The 22,218-nt window shown below is 39.2% G+C and overlaps 1 protein-coding gene and 1 non-coding gene across 9 annotated transcripts in view; both read right to left on the reverse strand.

The window, feature by feature from the left end:
• Nucleotides 1-1,093: 1,093 nt before the first annotated feature.
• On the reverse strand, nucleotides 1,094-1,265 carry LOC111760683 (U1 spliceosomal RNA). The gene has a single exon (XR_002794297.1). It is a non-coding gene; the product is annotated as a U1 spliceosomal RNA (small nuclear RNA).
• A 14,904-nt stretch (nucleotides 1,266-16,169) lies between these two features.
• The window catches only part of NCOA2 (nuclear receptor coactivator 2), a 314,552-nt gene continuing 308,503 nt past the window's right edge, over nucleotides 16,170-22,218 (reverse strand). For all 8 annotated transcript variants that reach the window (XM_058275637.2, XM_058275633.2, XM_071207850.1 and 5 more), the window contains one exon: nucleotides 16,170-19,992. In XM_058275637.2, coding sequence (XP_058131620.1) covers nucleotides 19,981-19,992 — 12 coding nt within the window. In that variant the 3' untranslated portion in view covers nucleotides 16,170-19,980. The remainder of the gene's footprint in view (nucleotides 19,993-22,218) is intronic.

Here is a 22,218-nt window from a genome sequence, read left to right on the forward strand (position 1 = left end):
TGCGCGTGGGGCTCCCCTATGCAGGGGACACCCCTGAGTATCAGGGCACTCCTTGTGTGCATCAGCACTGTGCATGGGCCAGCTCCACACGGGTCAAGGAGGCCCGCGTTTTGAACCACAGACCTCCCATGTGGTAGGTGGACACCTTATCCATTGGACCAAGTCCACTTCCCTCAATGTAGCTTTAATGTAGCTATTGTCCATTTTCAGCTTGAAACCATGTACTGAGCAAAAACATTTGAACCATTTGTAAACTGAGTGTGGGCTTTTTTTTTTCCGCCTTTAGCTAGTCATATGTACCCTCATAAGCCAAACATGTAAACAGGGGAGGGATATTGGTACAACTGTGGTAGGCTACTTGTTCATGCAGCTGGTCTGTACTCTCTAGTCCAATGAGGACTCAATCCTGGATGTACCATTTCCATTTTATGATTGCTGCTGGACACATGTGACTTTATGTCTATTGCATCTGACAGAATCCAGCTCATAGTGGTCAGTTATGGACTTGGTATTTGGTGGTCAAGGGCTCCATCTCTTCCAGGGACCAATAACATATTAAGAGTGGTTCCTGAAAGCTTATTTAATTCTCTGATGTGGATGTCAGCAACTTGCTCCAGATTCTCAGGTCTGTCTTCTGATTTTTCCAGCAGAGCTTGTTATAAACTCCATACTGCATTTTTTCCAACCACTGACACCTCCAACATGATAGGGTATGACAGATCATATGGTCCAAGCAGCAGGGCTGTTTGCACCATGGCCTGGACCTGCTGCAGTGCCCTTTCTTGTTCTGGGCCCCACTCAGACTTGGCAGCCTTTTAGTCCACCTGAATGTGGGCTGGCTGGAACAATATTCCTCCATGTGGAGGACATTGCCTCCAGAACCCAAATAGACCTACCATGTGCTCTGCTTCCTTTTTATGGTAGGGGATTCAAGACTCAGCAATTCATCTTTTACTTTGTAGTGGACCCATGTGCCCTTGATCACTGGACTGGTAAAACTCCATTTAAGTGATCAGTCCTTGAGTCTTCATAGTTGTTGTTTTGGTTTTTCTTTTTTGTTGTTTTTTTTTTGTGTGTGTGTGTGGGGGGAGTAGGGGGAGGAACACAGATGTAATACCCCACCAACTCAAATTATGCAGTTATACAGTTGAGTTTTCCCCATGTAGGGAAAATGCAGGGGTCAGTAGATCCCCAGTGAAATGGATCAAACTTGCCCTGGGAAAACCATCTTTGTGATCATTGTATCTCCCCTGCCTGGTAAGTATCTTCAGAGGATTATAGCCCATGTGTACTTTCAAGGATTATTAGGCCCCTTCTTGTTCATCCTATCCAGTCAGGGTGATGATCTCTGCAAAATCCAGATGGTCCAGATTTCTTGGTCACTATTTACATGGAATATCTTTTTCCAACCTTTCACTTTCAAATAGATTTTGTCCTTACATATAAGGTGACATATAAGGTCCTTACATATAAGGTGTCTTGTAGACAGCATATAAATGCCTCATAATTTTAAAATCCATTTTGTGAGTCTACACCTTTTGATTGGGAAGTTCAATCCATTAACACTCATTGGTATTAATAAAAGGTATTATTTACTTTGTCCATTTTATCCTTTGGCTTTCTGTTGTCACATCTTACTACTATCTGTCTTTTTACTCTCTAAGTTACCTTTACAAATAATCTTCATTTCTACACTCTGCTCCAAGCCTCTCACTCTTGTCTTTTCCTTTCAGGCTGCAGCACTCCCTTTAGTATCATTTGCAAATCCAGTCTTTTGGTAACATACTCTCTCGGGTTTTTTTTGTCTGTGAAGACTTTTAAACTCACCATCATTTTTGAAGGGCAATGTTGTCAGTTAAAGAATTCTTGGCTGACAGTTTTTCTCTTTCAGTTCCTTAAATACATCAAACCTCTTTCTTTTTGCTTCCATGATTTCTGATGAGAGATCAGCACTTAGTCTTAGTGAGCTTCCCTTTTATGTGATGCATTTTTTCTCTTGCTGCTTTCAGAATCCTCTCTTTTTCTCTGGTATTTGTCATTCTGAATAATAGGTGTCTCAGAGTAGGTCTATTTGGATTTATTCTGTTTGGGGTGCGTTGTCCTTCTTGGATATTGATATTTATGTCTTTCATAAGGTTTAGGAAGTTTACAGTCATTATTTCCTCAAATATTCTTTCTTCCCCTTTTCTGTTCTTTTCTCCTTCTGGGACACCCATAATACATATGTTTGTGCACTTCATGTTATCATTCAGTTCCCTGACAACCTGTTCCTTTTTTTCCATTCTTTTCTCTTTTCATTTTCCTGTCTTTTCAAGTTCAGATGCTCAGTATTCTAATTCACTAATTCTGTCCTCCATCTTTCCAGGGAAAGTTAACATAACTCTAAGGGAAAACTATGAATGAATAGTCTTTTTCCTTTTGTTTAAATTCAAATCTACTATTATATGTCTCTAATATATTTTTATTTATTTTTATTTTTTATTTTTTTAAGATTTATTTTTAAAATTTATTTCTCTCCCCTTCCCCCGCCCTGCCCCAGTTGTCTGTTCTCTGTGTGTTCTTTTGTCTGCTTCTGTTGTTGTCAGTGTCCCGGGAATCTGTGTCTCTTTGTTGAGTCATCTTGCTGTGTCAGCTCTCCGTGTGTGTGGTGCCATTCTTGGGCAGGCTGAACTTTTTTGTGTGCTGGGCAGCTCTCCTTATGGGGCGCAGTCCTTGTGCATGGAGCTCCCCGAAGCAGGGGACACCTCTGCGTGGCATGGCACTTCTTGTGCGCATCAGCACTGTGTGTGGGCCTGCTCCACAAGGGTCAAGGAGGCCCAGCGTTTGAACTGCAGACCTCCTATGTGGTAGATGGATGCCCTATTCACTGGGCCAAGTCCACTTCCCTCTAATGTATTTTTAATCTCATCCATTATGTCTTTCATTCCCATAAGCTCTGTAACTTTACTTTGTAGACTTTCAAATTTTCTTTATAGTCACCCAGTGTCTTGTTAATATCCTTTATCTCTTTAACCATGTTTTCCTTCAAATTGTTGAATTGATTTAGGAAGTTTTTGTGATTATCATTTATTAGTTGTGTTAAATCTTGTGTTTCAATAGGATTTTTGGTTTGTTCCTTTGGCTGGACCATGTCTTCCTGTTTCTTGGTGTAGCTTGCAATATTTTACTGATGCCTAGAGATGTGGTTATGTTGGTGAATTTACTTTGACACTCAAATTCTCTCTCTTGCCTAGTGGTTTTGTTTCATGACTCTTCTTTGATTTTTGGTTCAACTTATTCTAAGTCTTTAAAATTTCCCAGCTTAAGTTATCAAAATAGGGTCAGGGACCCACCAGTGGAGCACAGATCAGATCCAAGGGGTCTGGGACATGAGAGACTTAGGAAAAGCATTTTTGCTTCCTGCAGTTTCCTGGCCTGCTAGCAGATGGTGCTCTTCCATGAATATTTCCACACAAGAGTTTCTTTCAACCTCCACTTGCCTATGATTCTGGTCTGTCCAGAGCCATGACTTGAAGAGAAACCATTCTTTGCTCTTTGCAGCACCCTTCCTCTTCCCAGGAGGAAGATACCTGTTCCCCTCTTAGTTGGTAGCAGTGAGCCATGGGTTTTATCCAGGCTATTTGTCTTGAGTGTGGTTGATGCTTGCTTTCCCAGCCATGAGGGCTAGTAACTCATGGTTTTCATTTTGGCATCTTTGTTTCTCTCTCCCTCACCCTCCTGGATGATGCGCAGCACTCTCTGGTCTGCAGATCCCCAAAGCAACTCCCTCAGATAGCTTTTTGCCCTTCCTCCATTGTTTTTATTTAGAGAGTTGAGCCCTGCCTACCTACTCTGATGCCATCTTCCTGAAAGTCCCCCAATCTAGATTTCTTTAGAATATGTTATGATGTATATAGCAGGCAAAGTTAACATAACCCTGAGGGAAAACTATAAATGAATAGTCTTATTTCTTGTTTAAATGCAAACATTTTCAATCCTCTTTTCTAATTACAATGGAAAATAATACATTTGCCAAATCACTGGCTGTGGAGCATGTGCCAGATGCCTTATTAGTCTGCTGCAACTATAATACCACATCCAACATAGCAGTTGCAATCAAGAAGTGCATTTGGATCAATTTGGTAGCCTAGGATCACTCTCCAGGATCCACCCCCAGGGTCCAGGTGGGTGAATTAAAAGGGGTGGTATGCTGCATCCTTAAGGTCTTCAATAGTTTAGGTCTTCCATGGTGGGACTAATCTCTGCCATCTCCTTCTTCCCCCAGTCAACCTTGTTTTTGATTTACTGTCTTGATTGGAAGTGTTAGAGAAACTTTCAGGTTTCTACTTGGCCTTTTCCATAGGCCTGAGACCTAATGTGAGGGTTATTCCAAATGTCAAGTATATAAGTATATAAATTCCTATTATACACTTAGAGACTGAGGAAATGCCACTGGGTGAGTTCATGGAAACAATGGGCCCACTATGATTGGGGCTTTAGCCAGGAATGTATTTGTCACCTGGCTCCTGTAGGTCCCCACTCTAAAAGCAGCTCATAATGGCAAGTTTTCAAGTATAAATGCCAACTCAGACCTTGCATCAATATTCCTCCACGCATCTACTTATTCCCCTCTCCCATGTATAGTCACCCAAGTAAATGATTATAGGTCCCTTAAGCTAAAGGCTGGGGGAACCATCATGGTGTGGGGGCTGTGGCCACTTCTTCAGTCAGTGGGTTTGGGGACTGAAAATTGGCTGAGATCTGGGGCTTCAATCAGGATCATGGCTTTTTATTGAGGTAATTTCCTGTAGGCCCCTGCTCCTCCATTATTTCTTTGTTTTGATAATAGATGTTAAACTCATAGCTCTTAGTAGGGAAGGGGAGGCTGCCCCTGCAAGCACAGAGGGTTCTGGGGCTTCAGCTTTAACAGTCTCAGAAGCATCTATTCAGTTATCTCTACCCCATGTTTCAGGGCCCCAAGTTTTCCCCACCAGGGCCCTGACTTTTTCATAACAGACCTGTAATTTTGCATAATTAGCTCTTTAGCCTGCCACTACACTGTGTGGGCTCTTCCACTACAGAAGAACCTCATGCTACCACGAAGGCCCCTGGTCTCACATTTGGCTGGCAAATGCTCCTTAAAGGTCCTTAGCCTCATTTCCTCTTTGTGGGGCCTCAATAAAATTCGGTGGTAACCAGGCATTTCTACTGTAGGCATTTCCCCCCATGTCTTTCCAATATCCTCATCATCCCTCTTGACATAGCATTCCCCTTCACTGGGACGTTTCCCTAGGTCACCACCAGAGAAATCTTTAGCAATTGTGCCAGGGGCTATTGATACCACACTTACCGGGACGCCATCCTCTTCTGCTGATGGATAAGTAAACCACTCCCAAATCCCCATCTTTCTGCCTGTTTCCTTCCATCACTTGCACTAGTCTGAGCCTTCCACAAAGCAGTCACCAAAATGGGATTAGATGTGCATGTAAGGCAAAGTACAAATCCAGGGGAGGCTAGAAGAGCTGTCAGACTGTGAAGGAAGTTTAGGTGAAGGAGTCTTAGACCACAGCACAATTCTAAGGAAGTTTGTCAAGGCTGATGCAGGGTCCTGCTGTCTCAGTGTCCCTGCTGCCTTTAATCACTGGTTGGGAGCAGCCTGTGGGAAGCCCTTGGTGAACTACACTCCCCTGCATTGCAGGAGATCTGAGGGGTGCATTTTCATGACTGCGACGGTCTCTTTCATATCAGGGTGTTCCCCAGAAGTGTAGTGATCCTTGAGGAGGCCCTAATGTTTTAGAGAGGGCCACTAAAAAGACTTATGGACAGGATTGTCAATTATGGGCTCCACTGTAAGGTAATCTGGACTTTTTCATTGGGAGCCACAGATGATAGTATCTTGGGTCTTTTCTCTGGGGCTGCTCGTTCTCCAGAGACTCACATCAGGCTTATATACCATTCTGGCTGGAGAGTGTGTTCAGGAAGCTAATTTGGTGAAGTTTCATCAAATATCCATACCTATTTTCAGTACAGTACCACCACCCAACCCCTCTGGTTAAGCTTGTCTGGAGAATATGCCCTCATGCATCAGCCCATGTTGGCGAGGGTTAATCACCTGTTTGTCTGGAGCACAGGAGCAGATCCACCAGCTTCCTGATTAGGCTTCTCATGCCCTGAGCCTTTAAGAAGTTCCATGCAAAACTTGGGTGGCTTCTTGGCCTTACCTAGTGCTGGCTTAGCACTCAGCTTTCTCAAGTCTACAAAATGAGTAATGACTCTTTATCTGCCTTCAACTTCCAAAATTTTGTATGCTGTTGTTTCTATTCCTGTTATCCTTATCCTTGTGGGTTGATGCCATCATAAAAATTTCTTCCCTGTTTTAGTGGGATTTGGGAGGGAGTTGAGATAGATAAAACTATGAGTTCAAAACTCCATTTTAAATTGATCTCTTCAATTACATATTAACTGGTTTCCCTGTAGACTTTTCTCCACACAGCAGTTAACCTTTTGAAAACACAAATTAGGTCATATCACTTTCTTGCTGAAAACCTTTCAAAGGTTTCCATTACACTAGAATTAAATCCAAACTCCCAGTCGTGGCTCATCAGATCTTGTATGATCTGACTCTTGTCTACTTTGTCCTTGTCTCCTGCCACTCATTTCATCAGTGTCTTCTCCAGCCATACTGGCTTACTGTCCTTCAGACATGACAACCTGGGTTTCTGTCTCGAAACTTTTGCATTTGCTCATTATTCTACCTGGAACATTATTCCTGTCACATTCTTGCATGTCAAGCTCCTTTACTTCTTGCTGATCTCTGATCAGATGTCACCTAGACAGAGAGACTTTGTCTACCAACTCCATCTAAGATATCCTCTTTTCTCCACCCCTTTATATATTTTTCTTCTGCTCTATTTTTCTTTAGCACCCATCACTCCCTGATATCATACAATTTTTCTCTGTCCCTCACTAGAATATAAGGTGTGTGGTGCCAGGGATTTTGGCCATCTTGTTTACTGTTCTATTTGTCATATATTTTAGAGTTTATTCCATACTTATAGAGTTGCTTCACTCTTTTTATTGATTCCATATTTCTTTGAAGATATATACGATGATTGTTTAACAAGTTTATTATTATTGGATATTTAGGCTTTCTAATATTTTGTTTTTTCCCCAACATTGTTGTGATATATTCTTATAGATAAGAATTCATGTACAAAGGTGAACATATCTGTAGGATATTGAGGTCAGAGCATGTGACATTAATATTTTAATATATATATTCAGATTTCCCGTCAGAGATTTGCCAATTTTCACTCTCATTTTCAGATTGAAGAATGTCAGTTTCCTTCACTTCACCTTCACCAACACAATGTGTTATGAGTCTTTATAATATCTACCCATGTGGTAAGTGAAAAGAGCATGAATTTGCATTACTTTATGAGGCTGAGCATCTTTTCATAAAAACCACTGTATTTCTTTTCCTGTTAGCTGTTCATGTCTTTATCATTTTTCAATTAAATTAAGTCTTCTTAAAATTGATTTGTAGGATTTTTTTATATAAAGGGGAAATTAGTAATTTATATTACAAATAGTTTTCCTGGCTATTCATTAGTATTTTATTTATTTGTGTGTTTGTCTTTTCTCTCTGTGTATGTATATGTACATGTGCATGCAGAAAGTTTTGATTTTTATGTGGTTGGCATTATCAATATTAAAAAAATGGATTCTTGGTTTTGTGTCATGTTTAGAATAGCCTCCTCCATAAGAGGTGATAAGAACAACTATCCCAGGGATTGCTCATGATGAGGAATTTAAAAGAAACCTACCCCCACACTTCACAGGAATTCTAAAAGGCTATGTCCTGAAGGTAAGGGTACCCCTCACCATGCCCAAGGGGCTTAAAAAGAAAGTTGCTTTGGTGTTAAGAAGAGGGGGTGGATGGGGGAGGAACTAATCCATAAATTATAACCAGAAGCTGCCTCCTTTTGCCTTGTCAGCCCCAAATCACATACTCTGAGTGGTCTGAAAAACCTGGAGCATTTAATTTGGCTTATAGTGGTCCTAGACTGGTAGAGTCCCTAGACATCTGTAAGAAACATAATAAATGTTCTCCAGAGGGAAGTATCATCCTAGGCTTCATAGAACCCACACAATGATTTTCAGGGAGAGAGTAGCCCAGGTTTAAAAATAAATACAAAGCACCATTAGTCAGAAACAGCAGAAATAAAATTTGCATCCCCTCAGAATTAGGATTATCAGATCCAGATTATAAAACAATTTTATTTAATGTTTAAATATATAAAAGACAACCTTGAAAATATTGACAGGAAAGAGGAAACCATAAAAGGTTTGAAGATTTGAAAAAGAATCATACAGACCTTATAGTAAAAAGAGTTAATTGAAATTTTAAAATGTAATACATTTTTTTTAAGATTTATTTTTTATTTCTCTTCCCTTCTGCACCTTCCCCCCCCCCAGTTGTCTGCGCTCTGTGTCTATTCGCTGCGTGTTCTTCTGTGTCTGCTTTGTAGTCTGTCAGTGGCACCCAGAATCTGTGTCTTGTTTTGTTGCATCATCTTGCTGTGTCAGCTCTCCGTGTGGGCGGCACCATTCCTGGGCAGGCTGCACTTTCCTTTGTGCTGGGCGGCTCTCCTTACGGGGCGCACTCCTTGCGCGTGGGGCTCCCCTACGCGGGGGACACCCCTGCGTGGCAGGGCACTCCTTGCGCGCATCAGCACTGCGCATGGGCCAGTTGCACACGGGTCAAGGAGGCCCGGGGTTTGAACCGCGGACCTCCCATGTGGTAGACGGACGCCCTATCCATTGGGCCAAATCTGCTTTCCTATAATATTTATTTATTACTCATCACCTTTGGAATTGGTCCTGGCTATGTTAAAGCCATTTAATATTCTTAACATTAATGATACGGTTACTCTCCAGTGGTAGAAAAAAACACAACAGAAAATGTAATAGTGGTGTTCTGCTTCTGTTAGTAGTGAAGCCACTCACATTGGACCAATCCTCCTGTGTCTAATACTTACAAACAGTTGGAGAGCAATAAAAAACAAGCAGAAAACAGAGAGGAGTCAACACATGGAAAGGAATGGTATCAGACATTGTTTCTTTGCCTAAGGGCAGGCCCCAATCTGCTGAATTGGATGGCTAGAATTCAAACAGAAATCCAGGTTTCAGACAACAAGGTTGGTTTGTTGCCAGAGTGGCTGAAAGGTAGAAGGGAAATCTTGGAAAGAAGGAAACCACAGAGGGGGAGCCCAAATACTGCTTCTTAACTCTGTCTAAATCTATGGTTAACCCCTGAAGTATGCAAGCATGGGGTAGATTCCAAACAGGCAGCTAAGGCAGTAACACTGAACAGAAATTACAGCTGGCACCTACTGGAGGGGAGAGTTTGGACTTTGAGACCAGCCTCCTAAAACAAACAAGAGGACAAAATTAAAACTCTTCAGGGAAACCTAACAGAATACATAGTACCAACAACATATAAATTCACAATGTACAGGCTACAACCTAAAATTACTAGATGAGTGAAGAAAAAGGAAAAGATCCATATATAAGAGAAAAGACAATCAATCCATCTTATGATGACTTAGATGTTGGAATTAGTAGGATTTTAAAGGATAACTTTATTCAAGTACCTATGGAAAAATACTCTTTTAATGAATGAACAGAGAGGAAATCCCAGAAGTAAACAGAAACCATAAAAAAATTAAAATGGAAATACTAGAACTGAAAAATATATAAAAAATTACTGAATGTGCTTAAGAGCAAATTGGAAATAACAGAAAAAGTGAATTTGAAGCTAAAATATTTAATATACATTTAATTGGGATTCCAGAAGAGGAGTAAGAGTAGAACAGAAGAAAAATATATATGAAGAAATATGGTTGAAAAATTTCCAAATTTAGTGAAAGACAAAAATGCATGTATCTAAGAATCCCAGCAAACCTTAAGTAGGATACTAAGAAAATCACATATAGGCACAACAAATTCAAACTCCTGGAAATCAAAGAAAGAAATCTTGAAAGCAGTAAAAAAAAAAGTACACGCTACATACAGAAGAAAAAATGTGAATGGCTGACATCTCATTTTAAACTATGTAGGTCATAAGATAATACAATAATGTATTTAGGGGAAGCAAATGTGGCTCAAGTGATTGAGCTCTGCCTACCAGATGGGAGGTCCCTGGTTCAGTTCCTGGTACCTCCTAAAGAAGACAGTGAGGGAAGTGGACTTGGCCCAATGGATAGGGCGCCTACCACATGGGAGGTCTGCGGTTAAAATCCCAGGCCTCCTTGACCCTTGTGGAGCTGGCTCACATGCAGTGCTGATGCGTGCAAGGAGTGCCGTGCTACGCAGGGGTGTCCCCTGCGTAGGGGAGCCCCATGCTCAAGGAGTGCGCCCCGTAAGGAGAGCTGCCCAGCATGAAAGAAAGTGCAGCCTGCCCAGGAATGGTGCCATACACACGGAGAGTTGACACCTAAGATGTGTCAACAAAAAGATGACGCAACAAAAAGAAACACAGATTCCTGGTGCCACTGATAAGGATAGAACGGGTCACAAAAGAACACGCAGCAAATGGACACAGAGAGCAGACAACTGGGGGGGGGAGGGAAGGGGAGAGAAATAAATAATAAATCTTAAAAAAAAAAGACGACAGCGAGCTTGTGCAACAGGCAGGCACGACATGCTGATGCAACAAGAGACACAAGAAGAAAAATACAATGAGAAACACAACAAAGCAGGGAGAAGTTGTTCCTGGTGCTTCCTAAAGAAGATGAGCATAATAGTGAACTGGCACAATGGACAGCCGTGGCAAGCTGACCCAACAAGATGATGTAACAGGAGACGCAAGAAGAAAAACATGAGAGACACAACAAAGCAGGGAACCGAGGTGGCTCAAGCAATTAGGTGCCTCCCTTCCATATTGAAGGTCCTGGGTTCAATTCCCAATGCTTCCTAAAGAAACACAGAAGACAGTCACAGCAAGTGCAAACAACAAGGGGGTGGGGAGAAATTAAAAAAAAAATCTTAAAAACAAAACAATGTATTTAGGGAGTGGATGTGACTCAAGTGGTTGAGCACCTGCTTCCCACATGGGAGGTCCTGGGTTCAGTCCTTGGTGCCTCCTAAAAACAAAGAAACAACAAGCAAAACAAATGGAAAAAACAATTCAGGGGAGCCGATGTAGCTCATGTAGTGACTTAGCAGTGGCTTCCCACCTATGAGGTCCTGGGCTCATTCCCCAGGCCCCAGTACCTCAAAAAAAAAAAAAAAAAAAAAAAAAAAAAAAGTATTTAAGCTGAAAGAAAAATTATCAAACCAGAATTCAATATCCTGTGAAAATATTAAAGAATGAAGATGAAATAGACATATTCAGAGAAACAGAATATAATAGAATTCATCATCAGGAGACTTGACTTACAAGAAATGTTTTCCAGGCTAAAGAGGAATACCAGATAGAAACTCAAGATCCTCAGGAAGAAATGAAAAGCACTGAAAAGGACAAACATGAGGGAATATATAAAATACTTTTTTGAAAAAAAGATTTTATTTCTCTTCCCTCCCCTCGCCCCCCAGCCCATTGTCTGTTCTCTGTGTCTCTTCACTGTGTGTTCTGTGTTTGCTTGCATTCTTGATGGCACCGGGATCTGTGTCTCTTTTTCTTGCATCATCTTGGTGCGTCGGTATGAAGCACCACTCCTGGGCGGGCTGCGCTTTTTTAGCACGGGGCGGCTCTCCTTTGTGGGGGGCATTCCTTGCTTGTGGGGCAGCCCTACACGGGGGACACCCTTGCATGGCACGGCAGTCCTTGCATGTGGCAGCACTGTGTGTGGGCCAGCTCATCACATGGGCCAGGAGGCCCTGAGTTCAAACACTGGACCTCCTATATGGTAGGCAGATGCTCTACAGGTTGAGCCACATCTGCTTCCCTATACTTTTTATCTTAATTAAAGAACACACACACACACACAAATGAGGCAAATATTTTAACAATGTATTTTGGAGTTTATATTGTACGTACATGTAATGCCTATAGACAACTATGGACAAAAAAGGAGGGATAAATGTATGCATATGGTTGCAAGTTTCTTACATTTTGCATGAAATTATAAATATTAGCTGAGTAGATTATTGAGAAATTAAGGATGTGAATTGCAATCTGTAAAGTAACACTGTTCAATAGAAATATAATGTAATTATAAACTTTCTAGTAGGCACATTTAATTAAGATTTTTTTTTAATCTTCAAAATTCAGTGTGGATTTTATGCTTACAGCATATCTCAGATTGGACTAGCCACCTTTCAAGTGTTCAAGAGTGGCATGTGACTAGCAGCTACCACATTGAAGAGCACAGCTCTAGAACTACAAGAAAATAAAGAGATAATCACTAAAAAGTCAACAGAAAAATTAAAATGAAATTCTAGAAATTCAATTAACCCAAAAGACAGGAAAGGAGGGAGAGAGGAAAAACAAAAACAAAACAGATGAAGCAAACAGAAAACAAATAGTAAAACTGTAGACTTAGGGAAGCAGCTGTGGCTCAGATGACCGGGCTCCTGCCTACCAGATGGGAGGTCCTAGGTTCAGTTCCTGGTGCCTCCTAAGGAGAAAAACAAGCAAAGAGCAAAAAACAAACAAACGAAAAACAATGAGTAGACAAGTAGAAACAAGGAAAAACAATGAGCAAGCAGATGAAGGAGCCATCTGTGGGGGAGGGGGGTATAAAAAATACAAAAAGCAAAAGCTGCAATTAAAGGGAAAAAAAGAGAAATTTATATTCATAGTTGGAGACTTCAACATCTCTCTGTCAGTAATTGGTAGAAAAGCAGATGAAAAACCAGTAAGGGCCCAAATGAATGCTGTTTTACAAGGTGGAAAATTAAAAAAAATCAAACATCTCCTTAGGTATTATGGACTTGAAAATAACTGGTGGAGGGAAGTGGATTTGGCCCAATGGATAGAGCATCTGTCTACCACATGGGAGGTCCAGGGTTCAATCCCCAGGGCCTCCTGATCCATGTGATGAGCTGGCCCATGTGCAGTGCTGATGCACGAAAGGAGTGCCCTGCCACACAGGGGTGTCCCCCACGTAGGGGACCACCACGCGCAAGGAGTGCGCCCCGGAAGGAGAGCCACCAAGCGCAAAAAAAGTCCATCCTCCCAGGAGTGGCACCGCACACACGGAGAGCGGATGCAGCAAGATGAAGCAACAAAACGAGACATAGATTCCAGGCGCTGCTGACAGGAATATAAGCGGACATGGAGGAGCACGCAGCAAATGGACACAGAGAGCAGACAACGGGGGGGGGGGGGGAGGGGGGGAGGGAAGGGGAGAGAAATAAAAAATAAATCCCCAAATTGGTGGATATTTCGAGAAAGTTGCCAGACATATGATTGCAGAGGCAAGTTCTAACCAGCACTCAGAGAAATGCCGAGCTTACCAAACTTACACACAACATCCACTCTGGGTGCTAGATTTACATTCCTACCACAGTCCCTGGAGGTATTCCTGGCTCTTACAAAACTCTCAAATTTTTGTCAAAAGCATGGATGAAAAACAAGATCTCATTGCTTGAGCTCACTTTTTATTATTCATTATACTGAACATCTTTTAATATTAGCCATTTTTCATTTTCATTGTTTATATGCTTTCCTCATTTTTAAATTATTACAAACTCTCTGCTTTTAACATCACTATTATACATTGTCTTCATTTTTTAAACTTTTTTTGGTAAAATATTAAATTTTTATACAATGTATCTACCCTTTTCTTAAAAACTTTTTCTTTTAAAGAATGCCTTCTTGTTTCCAATATAAACATTCTTTTAGTAATTTTACACTTATGTTTAGCTCCCTAATCTATTTGGGGACTTGTTAATATTGAGGTAGGGCGTTAACATCACACTTTTCCTAAATGTAGCCTATTGTCTCAACAGCATTTTTTTTTTTCATTGAACAGAGATTTCTAATTAGAAATGCCATCTCTAATCGTCTACTGAATTTACACATATTCAGGATTCTCTTTCTGGGCTCTATTTTGTTCTGATCTTTTCATCCATTTCTAAGTATTTTATAATACTAATCAATACAACTTTATAAAATGTTTTGTTAGAGAAGTCCCACATTTTTTCCCCCAAATTTCTCATATTATTCCTTTTATCTTCTAGAAACATTACTTTTGGATTTTGATTGGGATTCTCATGACTTTGAGATGGTTTTAAATATTGGATCCTTTCTGAGTTCATAGCATGTCTCCATTTATGCAAGGTTTTTTTGTCTTTCACACTTTGTTAGTTGTACCCTATTTTATAGTCATTGAATAGTTTGTTATTATGAATCGGATACTTTAAAAGTACATTTCAGGGAAGTGGATTTGGCTCAAGGGATAGAGCATCCACCTACCACATGGGAGGTCCGCGGTTCAAACCCAGGGCCTCCTAAAATCGATGAGCATGAGAAGTGGACTTGGCCCAGTGGTTAGGACATCCGTCTACCACATGGTAGGTCCACGGTTGAAACCCTGGGCCTCCTTGACCACGTAGAGCTGCCCATGCGCAGTGCTGATGCGCGCAAGGAGTGCTATGCCACGCTGGGGTGTCCCCCGCATAGGGGAGCCCCATGCGCAAGGAGTGCGCCCCGTAAGGAGAGCCGCTCAGCGTGAAAGAAAAGTGCAGCCTGCCCAGAAATGGTGCTGCACACATGGAGAGCTGACACAACAAGATGATGCAACAAAAAGAAACACAGATTCCCGTGCTGCTGACAACAACAGAAGCGGACAAAGAAGATGCAGCAAATAGACACAGAGAACAGACAACCGGGGCCGGGGAGAGGGGTGAGAAATAAATAAAATCTTAAAAAATAAAATCGATGAGCAAGACAGTGGGCTGATGTGAAGGGCTGGCATGGTGAGCTAACACAACGAAGACATGAGAAGCAAGCAGGAAGTGGATATGGCTCAAGTGATTGGGCGCCTCCCTTCCACATGGGAGGTTCTTCGTTCAGTTCCTGCTGCCTCCTAAAGATTACCGGCAGACACAGATAACACACAACGGAACAGACAGAGAGAGCAGACAGTGAGCCCAAACAATGGGGATGGGAGGAGCAATAAACAAACATTTAAATGTACATTTTAAAAACCAGGTTATTAATGTAGATAGAAGGTATATTAGCGTCTATGTATTCTGGCCATCTTTATGAGCTATTTTGTGAATTCCAAGAGATGGGTTTCTGCCATAAAATTGGCTGAAAATGTTTTGTCTCTTATTCAGTACTACCAGTACTAATTCTTTATTTCTTAATAGCATTCATAGTGAGTGGGCCTCTTTGTTCCATCCTGACTTTAATCAATATTTTAAATATCTCACCATTAATTAAGATGTCTCAGTGGGTTTGCATTAGATTCACTTTAATAAGTTTAGGTCATTTACTTTTATTTTTCCTAGAGATTTTCTCATGAATGGGGACTGAAATATATACTATGCAAATTTATCAAAATGACATCTATTAATCACAGGGAGTAAGTATAACTCGTTGAATGTCTGTTTCTCATATATGAGGTCTCAGGTTCAATTCCTGGTACCTCCTTAAAAAAAAAAAAAGATAATCATGTGTTTTTCTTCCTTTAATCTGTTAATGGCATCAATAGCTTTTTTCAATTCCTCATTTTGTTTTTGGTACTTTTAATACACTTGTGTCTACTAATATTTCATATATAGTTTACATTCTTGTTTTTGTGCTAGACTTAGAGTTGATCTATTGATAAATCAATTTATTAAACTGTTATGAATATTCTAATATGTAATATATATAAACTTTATAAAACAACCTGAAGTCCACATTCTCAAATGTTTTTGGAGATTCATGGATGGAAGGTGAAAATGGGTAGTAGCATCACTTAGGATTCAGGGGACCTAGGTTTGGCCTGTATTTGCCACTAAATTGTTAGATAATTTTATATAAGACACACCCCTCCTTGGCTCCAAATTGAAAATTCAAAAATAGGTTTATTTGGAGAATTAAAGGAAATAATGAATGTTAAAGGTGCCTGATATACATATATGATTAAAATGCTGAGAAGAGTCTACTACTATATAAATGTAAGAAATTATTTAATTTAGATGTAATTAGGAATCAAGATACATTATAAACACATTAAAAATCTCTTAAGCCATGTAAAACCCGAAGGCATTAAAATTTATTAAATGATGCAATAACAACAGAATTCTTTATTTACAATAGCATTATTTAACATCAAATAAGCAAATAGCATCAGCAAAGCAATATTAACTTGCATAAATGTATTTAAAATTTCTCTGAATATATCTACCTTTGCATAAACTGCTCACACTAGAAATACAAACATCAATGCAGGTGAACAAAGTGATGTTCAGAGTCAACTCCATTTTGAAAATAAATCACAACCTGAAACACTGTAAGCTTTCTCCTGAAGAACCATAGTTAATATATTGCTTAATTTTACCCTTGTATAATCTTTTCATATACACACATCTCAGATGCAACTTCATGAAGAACTGTACAAATAAAACCCACAAATGACAAAGAAAAATAATGACAGTTAAATGTTTGAAGAAATGTATCATCATCACTATTCAACAACATAGATTAAGTGATGATGCACTTATTCAAAAATTGTACACAATTCACTATACAAATATAATACATTGGACAGCTATGTAGGAATATACAAGACTTAAAAACAGATCTAAGGCATTATGCTAGATTTTAGCATTTTGAGGTTCTTGCACATAGCTTTTACCTGTAGTAAGAAACTTAAAAGATTTTGTTTTAGTCTATGAAGAAACACCAGGGAGAAAATTCTAATTAAAATTGAAGCCACTACAGTAATTTTCTTTTGTGCAGAGAATGCTTTGCTCTTAGGCAGCATACTACCATACAAATACTAGAAAATTTTAAATTCACACCAACAATTAATGGCTTAAGTTGCATTTCAAAATTGATTGTGTATCTTTGGGTTCTGCAAGTGGATCTGTACCACCCAGTTCATGTGTTAAGCCCATATGAACTCCATTTTTAAACACAGATTAAAAATTGCATTATATAAACTGCAAAAACATTGCTTTCAATTATTACAGGCTATAAGAGATACACGTCGGGAAGGGTGGAGGAGATTTAAATCTTTGAGTGAAACGAATTCATTGTATTAAAACAGCTCACTTCACTTTTAAACTTACCACATTACATGAACACTTAAATGAGTTTTACAACCAAGTTAATGTATGTATACTTTTCACATTATGTGTTTTTCACATTTAGTAATATAAGTAAACACTGATTATTTGTTCTATTAAATAAAAACCAAGTACTCAGCCTAACAAATTTATTGTATACAGCATGGGAAATACTGATAATGAAGGGAATTGACTTGGCTTTTGCTTCTATAGTGATCAATATGATCAGAGGATTCCTTCACTTACTTTTCTTCTACTAATTAGATGTAAAGCAAAAATCCATTACCTGATCTGAGCCATAAGAGAACTACATTCTCTTTCCTTCAAAACAGTAATGATCTTGAATTACTTTAAATTACTATTATTACAGATTTGCCTGAATTGGGATTGATATTACAACACAAATAGAGATTTTTGGGCAGTGTTATAGTGAAAAGGGGGCTTAAAACCCAAAAGAAAACAAAGTCAGTTTAAACTCCATTTCTGTTTTGTGCTGTGTGAAGTTCAAGTCATTCTAATTAACAGATTTCTAAAAATCAATTTAAAACTGGTCACATTAAATTGAAGATGAACATAAGCCTCACTACACCAATGAGGTCACGGAGTTCTGGGCCAGCAGCTGCTTGTTTCTTCCATCACAGTTGGGCAAACCAATGGTTTGGTTCAAAAAAGCAGAGCCTTTTGAGTGGGATATGTGAACTGGTGGCCACTGAGAAGTGCTGTTCCTTGGCCACCTCTCCCTGTACTGAGATCCCTCTCAAGTGGAAACAAATATCGAAATGCAAATTTCCAGAAAATTTCTTTAGTATGGAGCAACACTTTCAGACTATCATTATCTTTGGGTTATATCTCTTTCTATACTTCCATAAGCTGCACATATAGAGAGAGATATAAATATAAATAGGGGTAGTTTGTACACTTTTCACCCTGCCACAATAAACAATCAGATTTCAAGGAAAAACCTCTCTGTTCCTAAAAAGCCTGGCTAATGTGATATTATAAAATGCTTTGCTTTTTAGACATCAAAAAGACATCATTCTGAAATTTAGGTAAGAAAGTTTGTGTAGTAGGGGTTGGGGAGAAATAGCTCAAAAAAGGCCATCAGTTTCTTGGTATTGCAGTTGTCTGAAACTGATGCCAATTAATAAAATATTATTCCCCTACCAGAGTGGGCAAGAAAAACAACCATAAAAGTGGCCTGCTTAGTAACATTTGTCTTTCTAAGGTTAAGAAAAAATATAAACATATAAAAATCAAGAATTGGTTCCTACAGTGGCTGCATATCATATAGATTAATGATTTATGAGCAGAATCACAAGGTTTAGAAAATAAAAAGTCTTAAGTCTACAAATTAGGTCTAATCAAGGCATTGATATCCTTTACAAAACACCTTTAGGAGACACTGCTATGAAGATATCTAATTTAATACTGAAGTACCTCATTTTGAGTCAATTCCACAATATGTATACCTCACAAAAATTATACAGTTAAACACTTAAATTCTTAACTTAAATTATTGCTTGTTTACATATAAATTGGATTTTTTATGTACCTTACAAAACTTCGGCTTAGCACTGCTAAAAATAAAAAATAAAAAACACATGATGGTGGTTAAATCTGTAGTGATATCTGCTTAAATTTTAAACACACTCTTATTTTCTCCCATTTTATTGGCCAAAGTTGGTGGGGAACAGAATAAACATGCTTCCAAAGCAGGTGTCCTTAGCTTGACTGGTATCAAGTCCTACCTTTGCTCCTCTCCTTGCCAGTAAATGCGTTTTTCTGAAATTCAACATTTATCAGTTGAAAAGTGGCTGGCATAACATTTAAGGAAATAAAGGGCTTACCTGGTTTGATGCTTAAATTATTATTATTTTTTAAAAGAATGACAATGGGGAGAACTGGGAAGGAGAGGGGTAGGGAAAGTAGGAAATGCAGAAGAGGAACTGCTGATTCAAATTGTCTGAATCAACCTAAAAGGAACTTAACTTGGAAATTCTCAATTCACGATTTAGGTGAACTAGTTTGGCTCTCTTTAACAAAGAAAAAAGGAAATAATAATTGCTTAATATTAATAGCCCTCTCATGGGCTCCTTTTCATCGGTCCAATAACTGGAAACTCTTTCTAACATGGTTTTTAGAACTTCCTACAAAGATACAACGGTGACTTTATTGGTCTTCACTTACTGGGTGTTTCTGTGCTGTACTGCACTATCCATGGAGTCTGCTCTACTTCTATCCCAAATGTAGGCTTTAGCCTAACTACACCATTAACTAGATTTAAAAAAAATTCTTTTCTTCCCCCCCAAATGATATCTTAAACCTTTTGTACCAGACTGATTAGCCAGGGAAAACAAAGCAAGAAACCAGTGTCTGGAACTAAACAGGAACAGAACAAGAGCATGGTTGTTTTCCTTAAATACATACATTTAAATACATTCAATCTGACATGGGTATGAAATTTGCCTGTCAACATTTACTTTGCAGGAGAGATCTAAGTTGCACTAAGGTGAATGCAGTGAGCAGACTGAGCAATTGTCTGGATGCAAGCTTCAGACAGTCACGAGAAGAGGCAGCTCTTCCTGCAACAGCGGAGTAGACTCCAGGCTGGGAGCCAGAGCTGAAGCCTCCCTGCTCATCTTGCTCTGGCAGAACTGGATGGCAGGTCAATTGGGTCAAAACAAATACACGCAGCTCTCCAGACTGGTAAGTGTTTTGAACAAGTGAACCCGGTCAGCTGAACAAAGAAGCAACCAGCTATCTTCAGTGTCAGCAGTATTTCTGCAGGAAGAGAGAGAGAGAGAAAGTCTTGTGCTACCTCTGACTTTTGGTAAAAATGTCATAAAGCCCGCCACAGAAATATCAAAACACATTGCTGTTTTAAATAATGCAAATCATGAAGGCTGTATCTGCATGAATTACACTGGACTTTTTTTTTTAATAGGAGGTATCAGGGTTTGAACCTGGGACCTTGTACGTGTGCAAAGAAGGCACTCAACCACTGAGCCACACCTGCTCCCAGTTACACCAGATTTTGATGTGGACAAGCAGATGGTGGGTGACCTTCCTATTTGAACACAAATAATGTTTCCAAAGGGACAAGATGAGGCCAACAGATCATGCACAATATTTCTTGTAGGCTAGACAAGGCCATATCTCAGCTACAAATAGATTATCAATTTCTCCTTCTGAATGACTGCTGCTTTCTTAACAATGACATCCTAGCTCAATTTCATTTCTCCCACCTTCTCAACAAAGCTTACTGAGATACCCAATTGCTGAACTGCCCTTGCTTTTGGACAGCATCCAATCTAGAAGTGGCCACCATGTTCCTAATCCCTCCTCAAAGTCGTCCAGTACAAGCCCACACATTATAAAATGTCCCTTTCATCTGTCTCCTACTGAGATATTCCCAAAGTTCTATGGGGTACTGTTCTCCCTGGCTTCAGCAAGCTAAATAAACCTGGGTTTTGACTCTAGCACTATACTTGCTAGGGGTTGGCTGCTATGCACTGACAATTACCAAGGATTGCAATGAGCAAAGATTACATAGAGATGTTCCTTTGGTTGGTTGCAAGTATTCTGTCAAAGCTTTTCCTTGGTTACTATCACAAAAATTGCTGAATTGGCAAGGCAGACAAATAATAAGTTAAATAAAATGTGTTCATAGTTATGCTAGGGGAAATTCCAGGTGCTGTGAGAACATATAACAACTGCTTCTGGGATCTGGATGTTTAGTCACAGAATTCTAGTACATCAGAGCCATTAAGAGATTATCTAGTTTAAAAAAGATGAGAAAGGAAGCAAGCCCCCAAATAATCTATTTTACCTTGGCACTCTGAAAAGAATTTTGGGGAAACTATAGGCAGATTATGAATTCTAGTGGTCAAAGGCAGAATTACATTAGGACCTGGTCAGGTGCACAATACTTCAAAGCCTGAAAAATTAAATTGGGAGAATTCCTGTGATTCTATTTCTTTGTAGTCTTTTCTAAAAACATAATGCACATAATGCACTTTTCTCTATAGCATAAGTATAAATTAATACAAATATTTATATTATAATATAATGTACTTTTCTCTATAATATAAAACTGAATGTTTTTATTCCTAATCTGTGCTACTGATGTGATTTAACATGAAAATACTCTGTGGTTTTGATTTGAAATAGGAAAAAAAAGCCTGAATCTCCTAGCCATTCTGAAAAATAAATTGACTCTACCGAGACATGTTCATATCCTATTACATTTATGGGTTTAGAAACTTTAAGGCAGTATTCTTCACATAGACTAACATCAAGAAGCAGCTTTTAGTCAGAATTCATCTGGTACAAGAGAATGCTGAACATGGTGTGCATCCCTGGAGTGACGTGGCAGGTATCTTTAACCTTTCTGTATCTAATACTTTTTAGGGCTGTTGTGAGGATTAAAGGATATCATGTACATAAATTGTTTAAATAGTTCCTGGGACTTAATAAATAATAAGTACTCAATAAGTGTCATCACCACTATGATCATTATCCTCACCTAAAAAAGCTGATCCTTGCCAGTCTAGTGATCATTTTCTAGGACCCTAGTAAATATAATTAAATACAACTATACTTTCTTTATGCAAGAGCCAGGCTGCTGCTGAGCAGTAAACTAAAAGTTAAAATATTTAAATATATGAAAAATATAAATATAATATATGCCCTTCTCTGAATAGTGTTTTGGTAAATCTATAGTTATATGTACTATAGCTCTACTTATGGCAAGGAACAATTATAATCTCCCTTTCAAGATATATGGAACATGGATTTAATTAGTAATGGATCACAGTGCTTTCTAAAAAGTTCAACAAATGGAACCAGACAACCAATAAAAATTCTGAAAAAAGTTTCTTGGGAGTTTGTGTGGCTCAGTGGTTGAGCACCTGCTTCCCATGTACAAGGTCCCAGGTTCAATTCCCAGTGCCTCCTAAAAAAAATCAAATCAAATCAAATCAAATCAAGACACCACTAAGAAAAAAA

This window comes from Dasypus novemcinctus, chromosome 14, assembly GCF_030445035.2.
Source record: "Dasypus novemcinctus isolate mDasNov1 chromosome 14, mDasNov1.1.hap2, whole genome shotgun sequence".
NCBI lineage: Eukaryota > Metazoa > Chordata > Mammalia > Cingulata > Dasypodidae > Dasypus > Dasypus novemcinctus.